At 24.6% G+C, this 11284-nt stretch overlaps 1 protein-coding gene and 2 non-coding genes across 3 annotated transcripts; all 3 read right to left on the bottom strand.

Moving 5' to 3' along the window:
• Positions 1 to 3120: 3120 nt before the first annotated feature.
• LOC110608859 (V-type proton ATPase subunit G) lies at positions 3121 to 4175 on the bottom strand. Its single transcript, XM_021748146.2, has 3 exons — positions 4077 to 4175; positions 3856 to 3956; positions 3121 to 3325 (listed from the first exon to the last, which is right to left on the bottom strand). Exons 1-3 carry the CDS (start codon positions 4162 to 4164, stop codon positions 3182 to 3184), a joined length of 333 nt encoding a protein of 110 aa, XP_021603838.1. The 5' UTR covers positions 4165 to 4175; the 3' UTR covers positions 3121 to 3181.
• Positions 4176 to 5413: 1238 nt separating this feature from the next.
• TRNAR-CCU lies at positions 5414 to 5486 on the bottom strand. Its single transcript has one exon. It is a non-coding gene; the product is annotated as a tRNA-Arg (tRNA).
• A 3834-nt stretch (positions 5487 to 9320) lies between these two features.
• Positions 9321 to 9393, bottom strand: TRNAR-CCU. The gene has a single exon. It is a non-coding gene; the product is annotated as a tRNA-Arg (tRNA).
• Between the last annotated feature and the right edge of the window lie 1891 nt (positions 9394 to 11284).

Here is an 11284-nt window from a genome sequence, read left to right on the forward strand (position 1 = left end):
GGTTTAAATTCAAATAAGCCGAACATTTACGCTTTGTGAAATGTATTGATAGGAAAAAAAAGAAAAGAAATTGTCATGGCTGAAGGTTTTAGTGGTTTAGAATGTGAGCAATGAGAAAAAGAGGTTTGAAATCAGAAAGAAAAAGTGAAAATTCTGGAATTAGCGAAATAATTCCAATTCAATCCATGCCTTTTGCTTAATTTTTTTTTATCAAATAAATTTTTAAACTTTATTTTTAAAATTAGATAACTCATGATTTAATATGATATTATTTTTAATAATAAAAAAATTAACTATTTAATCTATGTGTTACGGTAAAATGTATTAGTTAATTATTTTAAAAAATATATTAAAATATTTTTATATCAATTAAAATACTAAATTTTTTGATGATTTTGATAAAATAAAATGCATTAGTCTTTTTAAATGACTAACAATTTTTAATATGGTATAAAATATTAATTTGCCCTATAAAATAGGATTGTGCGAAATCACGTAAAATGGTTATATTCTTTATAAATATATATATATATATAAATAATGGTAATTCTGTGTAAGGTACCAAATTTGATTGTAGCTTTGAAGCAGCTGGCATTAGGGTTAAATTGAAATAATCGATGCATTTGGAATTTTGATTTATTTTTTTAAGTTGAATTGTAAAAAAATTTAATTATTTTAATTCAATTTGATTTCAGTAAAATCAAATTAAATAGATATTTTTTAATAATTTTATATGAATAAATATATGACTTTTAAGATTTTTGTAGTCATCAATTTAAAATTTGTTATTTTTTAATTGTTCACATTGTTTCATATTCATAACAATAAAAATAAGATTTAAAATTAAAAATTTATTAAAAACTCTAACGTGTAAATTAAACTAGATAGAGTAATTCAATTTAATTAATATAATAAATATTTTTTAATTAATAAAATAAAAAGCATTGAATAATCACTTTAAAAATTCACACTGTTCATAGCACGAATTATTTTTGCTTATAAGTATATACCATTGTTCATAAAATTTATTTAGACTCTTTCTATTTTGTAGAAAAAAAATTTTTTTCAAAGAATAATTATTTTTTATTGTTGATAGTAATATTAAAAAAATATTAATAAATTTATGTATAAAAAATTGATAGTATTAATAAGATTTTTAAAATCATCCAAGCAGAGAGGAAACTTGTTTTAGATGTGAATAAGACAGGTCAAATAAAAAAAAATATATTTTTTTTTGTCAAAATTAATTATTTAGTTTTTATATTTCATAAAATTTAAATGTCAAATAAATACTAATTTATTTATTTTTATTTTAATTATAAAAACTAAATAGAATAGCTAATTAAAATTACAGATATTAAATAATATAAATAATTACAATTTCAAAAACTACATGATATAAAATTCAAGGCTAAACAAACTAAAATTATAAAATTTTTTTTGAAATAGGGGTGGGGAGTCAAACCTTTGACCTCACAAGACAACAATGAAGCACTTCCACCAGGCTAAGCCTCGGAGTACAAAATTATAAAATTTAAAAATTTTAAAATTTTTAATTTTATAAAATGCAAGGATATATTAATTATATTTAAAAATAAATAAATAATTAATTTTGTTAAAATGCAATAAATTTACAATTATTTATCCAATTATTTTAAGAAGTTAATGCAAAATTAATGAATTGCCCTTGCTTAGTTATAATAACTCAATTAAAAAATTTAAGTTCTTAATAAGTGTGAAAATTATTTCTATTAAATTTGGTATTTTTTTTTCACAATGGAAGTTTTTTTAGTGGAGAAATAATTTATTTATGTGAGTAGTTTTCGGTTTTATTTATTTCAGTTCGGTTTGATACTGTTTTTAATTTTAAAATTTTTAATTATTTTGATTCGATTTTAATAAAAAATCGAACCGAACTAATTAGTCATAATATTATATTATTTTTAATAATATAAAGATTAGATTATATTAAAGTTAAAATATTTCAATTAAATTTTTAAAATTAAAGTGTAAAAAATAAAAAATTTATTAAAAATTTAAATCGATTAAATTGAACTAAATTGTTCAGTTTTTTTATCAAAATTAATTTAATTTGATTTTTATCAATATCAAAATTTCAATTTTTATTTTATTCAGTTCGATTCGATTCAATTTAATTTTAAATCAAACCGATCGAATGCTCGCCTATATCAACCTAATTAACGTATTTCTTGAAAAGTGAGTCATAAATCTATAAAAAAAAATTTCAAGTGACACATTTAAATCAAATAAAGCCTCATTTATCTCACGAATATCAAATTAAATTGGTAAGTGGTCATAAACATATAGAAAGAAAAATCAATAATGTAATTATTGACAAAGAATTAATATTCAGCAATAATATTAACCAAAAAAATTAAAATAAAATTCTGAAATATATTAGGAAAGTAAATTCTAAAACAAGGCATAAAATGAAAGCTCTGTCAAAAAAAAAAAATATGATAAGAGAATAAGAAGATGCAAATACTTTATTAGATGAATTAGGGCAGCAATGGCTAGCTTCCCTGCAGCCTGCACTTCACTCTCTCTTTAATCTGTGCTCTTTCTTCACCCTGAACATGGTGAATCTCTGTATTAAAAACAAAGTTCATCTATTTATATTTTTAAAAAATTACTATTTAGTCCCTTTATTTTAGTAATATTAATTATTTAATCCTTTATTTTTGAAAAATATATATATTAGTTAGTTCTAATAGTTTTATTTAGTTTACCTCGTTCTATTTCAATTAATTTAGAGAAATTACCGTTATAAAAATTAAATTGTTTAAGATTTAGAAAATATATATATATAGATCGAATAAAATTTAAACTAAACTTCCATTTATTTGCAGAAAATAATTCGTATCTAAAAAAATATTTTTTAGGGAGTTATTGCTGTATTTAGCTAGTAAGCCTCTTTTTGTCTCTTGAAAATTTGCTATGGAGTTATTGGCATTTTTTGCTGGTAAATTTAATTTCAGTACTTCTTCTTTATGCAAATTCTATTTACTATGGAATTATTGGCCATTTTTTTGCTGGTAAATTTACATTCAGTCCTTCTTCTTTATGTCAATTCTATATATAAGCACATCAACAGAAGAAAGAAAGAAGAGCAAAGGGAAAAAATCAGCATACGTGAAGGTGTAAAACTGACCATGAAGCATCATTTATGAACGGTAGTGATATACTTGTTGATCGTTGCAATTATTTCTGGCTGGACCTTTGAGGCTGATTCCTTCAATTGCTTAATCTTTACTTGAGTTTCCTCTTCAAGCCTTTTCACTGTGGTCCCTGAACTTCCACTTGTCTGCATTTTTCACCAAATTAAAATATTTTCATTTCAATCCAGTTAAAAAAAAAAAAAAAAAAACCATCAATTTTGATTCAAGTTTAAAGCAGTCCACTATGAGAGATTATTTAATGTTATTTTCTCGATCTTATTTCTACAAGTTTCATTCTTTTTTAGATTAGGAGTATCCAATAGAAAAATGCTATTTCTCAATTATTTTCGTATATTTTATAATTTTTTGTTTGAATAAATTATAGCTAAAGAAATAAATTTTATTATTTTCAAGGGGTGAGTTCAAGTTGCAAAAGAGATTTATTTAGTTCGGAAGATTTTAAGTTCAAATTCCATTGTGTGCTTATCAGTATCATGACATATTTACTTGGAATTAATCAAGTATTAATCTTAAATTTTGACCACGACACAGGTGTAGTGAAGATATTATTAAATATGTGTAAGGGTGAAAGGCGAAATATTTTCTACTGAGTGTATGGTCAGCTTGACTATATATCCATTTTATTCGAAAAAAGAGAGATATATTTTATTGATACCTCGGAGAGTTTCTTTTGATGTTCGGATTCTAATTTGGATTTATAGGCTGCAACATCTTTCTCAGCTTCATCTTTAGCTTGCTTTAATCTTGTCAACTTCACTAATCAAAGAATGTGAAGGATTCAAGAGATGAAAGAGAAAAGGAATCAAATTTTACATAATTAGTGACCCAAAAAATAGGGAAAATATCAAAGGTGAGAGAATTTTCCTATGTTCTTACAGTTTCTAGCAGCAGCAACAATCTGTTGAGCTTCCTGTTCTGCATTCAGCAGCATCTGAATGCCTCCTTGACCCCTCATGGAATCCATAGTAACTATAACCTCAACTACAAACAAAAATTGTAATTCAAGCTTAACAAGAACTTATGAAATTTAAATTTATAAAAGCGTACACAAAACATTTCGTTTTAGGGAAAATTGATAAACATTATGCTTAGCATATAAGCTGTTTTCGGAGGCTCAAACCCATGATTTCTAAAGTATGTTTGGTGTATCGTAATATAATATAATGCGATTAAATCATTCAAATTAAATTTTTTATTAATTTAATAAAAAATTTATCGCATTACAGCATACTAAATAAAACTATTGGTCACAAATATGTAATTTTAGCGTCATACAAATCCATCCTATAACGACCATAAACCTAATTTTCTTAACCCATTAAAAAAAACCTATATGAATAAATCTCCAAATAGGAAAAGGAAAATAGGATGAAGATGATCAAGGGAATTAATGCCTGTTAAAGTGAAATTAAACAAAGGATCTGTTTGATTTAGATTAATCAAACATACATATATTATTTTTTAAATAAGAAATTAAAATAAAATAAATATTACCTGAACAAAAGAAAGTGAAGAAAGAATTGTTTTCCAGGAAAGTTTTCTCCAGAAGACTCAATTTGTTGCAAACAAGAATTGGAAAAGGAGAGAGATAGAAAAAGAGAGAAATTTTCTCCATAGTTCAAGGGATAATTAGTTTAGCTTAATTACTTGATTAATCTCTGGTCAAGATGGTTAGTAAATACGTGTAAACTTCCTCTTTTCTCACTGGTAACACGAAAATTTATATACCATAATGGTGATTCCACGTGGATTAAGGCACTCCTACATGGAATGCTAAACCAATCAAATATTAGCATTTTGGTGATTATGGGTCCAAAAAACATGAAAGTGGACCCAAAAGAAAAACTTCCAACGATTTTATTTTTATTTATAAAAAATGTTTACATATTAATTTTTTATTAACTTGTTATTTTACATATTTGTTTATATATATCATCTGATTAATTTGAATTCACGTTAAATAGATTTATATTTAAAAATAAATTATTTATTTTTAAATTTTAAAAAAGAGGTTGAAGATAAATATTATATTTCAAATTTAGAGTTTTCTAAGAATTTAACTTAATTAATTTTTTATTAATTTTCATGTTTAATATAAAATTACTTAACTTTAAATTTGAAAAATTAGTCAAAATAAAATTCTTATATTGTGGTGTGACTTTCAAAATAATTATTTAACAGATATATAAAATGATAAATAAACACAAAAATCACGCGCCAGGTAGGGGTCGAACCTACGACTTTCTGCTTAGGAAACAGACGCTCTATCCACTGAGCTACAGGCGCCTCTTGTTTTAAACACATTCATTTTCTAATTTAAAGAAATAAATTGTAATATTTATAGCAAAATATAATAAATATATAACTATTTTGCATTATTTTGTTCCATATATTTAGCCTTCATTAATTTCATGAAATTAATGTGTGTATAACTCGTGCTGGATGGCGGGCTCAAGATCGGCCTATGAAATTCTTATATTTCCCGAGGAGATTTTACTACGTGGAAATAATTTTTAATGAAATTTTATTTTTAACCGGTCGTGATAAAAAAATCATTAATTTTGTTTGGTGGGTTGAGAATGTCCGATTTATCAATTTATCCGATAAATTATTAGAAATTTATATAAATCATACTGGATTAATCGTATTCTAGACCGGAGTAATGAATTTATTTGAAGTGACTCATTTCGTACCAAAAAAGTCAATGTACAAATAAGGATTAATTTTACTTTTTCACCTAACTACTATAGGTTGGTGATAGATCTAGTTAGAAAACTTATAAATACATTTGATTTCTATCTTTGTATCTCTAGGTTGGGTAGATTCATTCGGTATATTTCATTTAATTTTATCTACAGTATTAAGTTTTGACGGTATTTATCATATATTTTTGAAAAATATTTTTTAAAAATATAACTTTATTATAACGTTGAAAATAAATAATATTTAATGAAATTTATATAGAAAATTTAATAATACTAATAAAATTTTGAAAATTAAGAAAATAACTTTAGTAACTTTCTCTTAAAAAAAAATCATTTTTCCTTAATAATGTTTAATTATATTGATTAATTTTCTCAAGAGCCCAAAAAATGCCACTACAAAAAATGTTAAAATTAAAAGCAAAAATATTTACAGTAAAAAAATATAAAATTTAATGAAATTAATTATCAGTAACAACAAGTATTTTTTAAAAAAATATAAAATTTAATGAAATTACTTTGTCACAAATATTTTTTTTAAAAATATTTTCCCAAAACAAAAAATAGCCTTAATTGCTGTCAAAATTTGAGTTCTAATTTTCATAGTCTGAAAGATGGATTCTTTACCAATAAGTAAATCTTAGTAGTATTAAAATATAATATTTTAATAAAATTAGTAAGTAAAATATAACCTTGGAATTTTGGTATGAACCAAAAAGATTTGAAATTCTTGCTTTTAGTTCAAGATAGAAAATTTTGATATTAATGAATAAGATACCAAGTTCAAAATTTTGTTCACCTATTAATTATAAAAAAAATTACTATTTAATCCTTATAATACGAAAAAACTTATTAATTAGTCTCTTAATTTTAAAAAATACATTAAAATATCTGTTATATTTTAAAAGATCTATTAATTAGTCCTTCGGTTAGTTTTTAGCGGTTAAATATTATAAAAAAATCTAAAATACCCCTAATACTGAAAGATTAATTAATAAATTTTTTAGAATTTGAGAGACTAATTAATAAATTTTTTAAAATCATAGAAATTAAATAATAAATTTTTTAAAATGTTAAAAATATTTTAATATATTTTTCAAAATCGAAAGACTAAATAATAAGTTTCTCGATTAAATAATAATTTTTTTTAATTATATTCTACACTTCGCTTGTTGCACATTATAAAATTGTCAATAAAGTTAACTAATTGTAACGATCTGACTATTAAAGTTTAAATTAACTTAAAACTGCAGCAAACTTATTATACATCTTCTTGCATTTAATATAATTTTAAATATAATTTTAAAAATTTTATAAATATTTTCATGAATTAAAATTTAAAATTAATATATATATATAATTAAAAATATAAATATATATTAAAATTCTCATCAAATATTTTTATATAATGATTATTACCTGTCTCATTTGGTTAAACATAGTTTAACTTAAAATTTTTATATATAAAAATTATTGGTAAAGAAATCATTAAAAAAAAAAAATTCAAACAAACCATAATTCTTAACCGCATAATTCTAAACCACAAAGGAAATTAAAAGAAGAATTGTTTTCCAGGAAAATTTTATCGAGAACGATAAAATGCACTGAATTTGTTGCAAACAAGAATTGAAAAAGGAGAGAGAAGTTCAAATAAACCCATTTTAAGTATTTTAGCTAAATAAATCCAAAACTTTTTATTTAAGTTCATATTATCCCTAATATAATAAAATATTATTTCTTTAATCTTAAAGTATTATTTTCTTTAATCTTTAAATTGAGCTTTTGATTTAAGTTCATATTAGCCCTAACGCATCAACATAATAAGAATCGAGTGCTGAGGGATCATCAGGACTGTACCTGTGGGGATGAGATCGACATTAGAGTTTTCCTGTTGCTGCTGAGGGAGAGGGAAAACAATGGAGTCGCTGAATAAGAGCTTGTCGGTAAGGAAATCAAAGAGAGACATGCGATTAATGAAAGTAATTAATTGCGGGCAGTGGAGGGGTGGTGTTGTTATTGTGTTTAGGGTGAGCAGTATTCGGTTCAAATCAAAAAAATTGATCGAACCGAATCGATTTGAAAATTTAGTTTGGTTTTTTATATATTTCGATTCGATTCGATTTTTAATTTCAAAAATTTCGGTTATTTCGGTTCGGTTCGGTTTTGATTAGAAAAAAACCGAAAAAACCGAACCGAATCGATTAGTGATAATAATATGTTTTTTTAATAATATAGAGAAATTAAATCATATTAAGATTAAAATATTTTAATTAAATTTTAAAATATTAAAAAATAAAGTATAAAAAATAAAAAAATTATTAAAAATCGAAACCGATCAAATCGAACCGAATCGAACCGAATCAGACCGGTTCGGTTCGGTTCGGTTTCTGATCAAAATCTATTCGATTCGATTTTCATAAATACTAAAATTTCGATTTTCGATTTATTCGGTTCGGTTCGATTTTGAACCGAACCGACCGAATGCTCACCCCTACTTGTGTTGTGTTCTTAAGTTTGAATTTGCTGGGTTCTGCTGGGTAATATTGTTGTGTTCATTAGATTTGAATTTTTGGGTTTTATGGATAATGTTCGTGTTTGGATTTAAAGTTTTGAAGGGTTATATATTCTTGTGTTCTTTATTTTTTACTTTTTTAAGATTAAAAAATAATATTTTTAAAATTAAAAAAAATAATATAATAAATATTAAATACAGTAAATAATTTTAATATTTTAAGATTAAAAAATAATATTTTTAAAATTAAAAAAATAATATTTTATTATATTAGGGCTATTATAAACTTAAATCAAAAGTTTTGGATTTATTTGGCTAAAATACTTCAAATAGGTTTATTTGAACTTCACTAGAAAGTTGAGGGATTAATTTAAACTTTTTATTATTTTTAAATAGTACTAAATAATTTTTAAATAAATTATAATTTTTTAAACAATATATTTTAATATACTTTCAAAAAATTTTAATTAACTACTAATTTGGACTAATATTTATAATAAATGTAAAAATTATAATTTTAAACGGATTAAATATAAAAAATTTTAATTTTAATTTTAAAAATATAAAAATTAATTCAATGATACTAAAATTTAAGGATTAAAGTATATAATTTAATCTATATTGAAAATAATTTAAATATTTATAAATATATTTTAGATATTTAAAATATTAAAATTACTTTGATGAGAATAAAATTAAAATATTAAAAAATAAATATTACATTTCAAACTTAGAGCTTTCTAAGAATTTAACTTAATTATTTTTTTAATCAATTTTCATGTTTAATATAAAACTACTTAACTTTTATTTTAAAAAATTATTAAAAATAAAATTCTTGTATTGTTTTGTGACTTTCAAAATAATTCTTTAAAAGATATATAAATGATAAATAAACACCAAATACCACGCGCCAGGTAGGGGTCGAACCTACGACTTTCTGCTTAGGAAACAGACGCTCTATCCACTGAGCTACAGGCGCCTCTTGTTTTAAGCACAATCATTTTACAATAAATAATATGTTTCTTACGGAGACGACTTTTTAATCATTTAGTTATAACGTTAAAAATAAATAATATTTAATGAAATTTATATAGAAAAATTAATAATACTAATACAATTTTAATATTTAATATAATTTATTACAAACATTTTTTTAAAATAAAAAATAGCATTGTCAAAATTTAAGTTCTAATTTTTATAGTGGGAAAGATAATTTTTTTATCAAATAATTAAATCTAATTAGTATTAAAACATAATTTTTTAATAAAATTAGCAAGTAAAATATAAGCTTGGAATTTTGTTATGAAAAAAAAAACAGATTTGAGATTGTTGATTTTAGTTCAAGATAGGAAATTTTTGATATTAATGAATGATAAATTTTGTTCATCTATTTTTGTTTTTTTGAATTCAGTAGAGAGGATACTAAAGAAAAACAAAACAAATTCATTCTTTCACCCTACACATCCGAGGAAAAACCTCACTCTATTTATCTCTTCTTAATAAATCACCCACCTCCCCCACCTCCCCCAGAGGATTTTATGGCACAAACAGCCAAATTAGCTAATCTATCAAATTGCCTTTCAACAACAGTGACCAGTCTTCGAGATTTTTTTCAATTCAAAGTATAATTAAAAAATAATTTGTCAATTCATTTAAAATTAAAAAAGTATGATTGTCGAACATGCTTGTTCGACACTAATGGTGTTGACAAACTGCTCCATGACACGAGAGCATTTGAGAATGCTCATGTGGCAGTAGAGGTGGCATGTTCGGCACCTTAGGTGTAGAACATGCCTGTCCAGCATTTAAAGTGCTGGACAAGCTATCTCTTCATCAGGGTGCAGAGATTCTTTGCACTCCTGATGAAGAGGGGAGGGTCAATCACCTGCACCCCTAATGAAGAGGGGAGATGATTGACCCTTGGTCAATCACCTGCACCCCATGAAAAGTGTTTGGTACTATAAGTGATATTCTTTTGCAGCTGCAGCCATTGCATCTCTCAAAAAAATATCATCTCAACTAAAAATTCTTTAGATGGGTCACAAAAGGAACGACCTTCTGACTTATCTTAAATATCCACTCTAAGTAAATCGAAATCTATTTCTGAGTGTGGGGGAGAATGAACAACATGCACAATAGAATTAGAAAATTGAGTGTTGTAATATCGAAACTTACTCCCACTATCATCCTAACTATTAATGTCGAACTGCCACTAACCAACTTGTCCGACTCCATGCCACGGGAGCATTTCAGAATACTCCCGTGGCATGCACTCTAAATGCTCCTGTGGCATGTTTGGTGGGAGTGAGTCTACTATCATCATTATCCTTAGTAGACATTCATTACATCTCCCTAGTAAACTGGACAATTTCAAACTACCCTTACTCCTACCGGTTACCAAATTAATAACAACTAGAAAATTCACCTCAATACTAATTCTGCTAAAATCCAAGCTCCATGCCAGCTCCGAACCATAAATAAACGTCATTAATTCTGCGTGAGTAGAAGAATAGAACCCCAATTTAACACAAAAACCACCCTTCCAATTTCCCAACCAGTCCCTAAACACATCACCCCCTCCACTTCTTACTAGATTTTCCTTACTTGCCCCATCTATATTCAACTTAACAAATAGGAAAGACACAATTCTTCCAGCTTTCAGTTACCAACCTTACTCACACCTTCTCATTCCGCTCTATTTGGTTACTCAAAATCAATAATTTCCTCCCCAGGTAAACCCTCTCATCCCTAAAGACAAATTCATTTCTCCATTTCCAAATCCATAAAAAAAAAAATCTTAAATACTTCTCTTGAAATGAGCTTTAATATAAGAAAAAGGTTTTTCCGGTACAAATCAATCTTAAATACTT

This window comes from Manihot esculenta, chromosome 2 (genome assembly GCF_001659605.2).
Source record: "Manihot esculenta cultivar AM560-2 chromosome 2, M.esculenta_v8, whole genome shotgun sequence".
In the NCBI taxonomy this organism is placed as follows: Eukaryota; Viridiplantae; Streptophyta; class Magnoliopsida; order Malpighiales; family Euphorbiaceae; genus Manihot; species Manihot esculenta.

What these genes read in the sequence shown, in the direction of transcription:
- LOC110608859 (XM_021748146.2), bottom strand. Translation starts at nt 4,164, where the DNA reads ATGGATTCCATGAGGGGTCAAGGAGGCATTCAGATGCTGCTGAATGCA. An exon ending in TGTTGCTGCTGCTAGAAACT is followed by an intron (nt 3,957 to 4,076) that starts GTAAGAACATAG and finishes TTCTTTGATTAG; the next exon opens with TGAAGTTGACAAGATTAAAG. An exon ending in ATCAAAAGAAACTCTCCGAG is followed by an intron (nt 3,326 to 3,855) that starts GTATCAATAAAA and finishes TGAAAAATGCAG; the next exon opens with ACAAGTGGAAGTTCAGGGAC.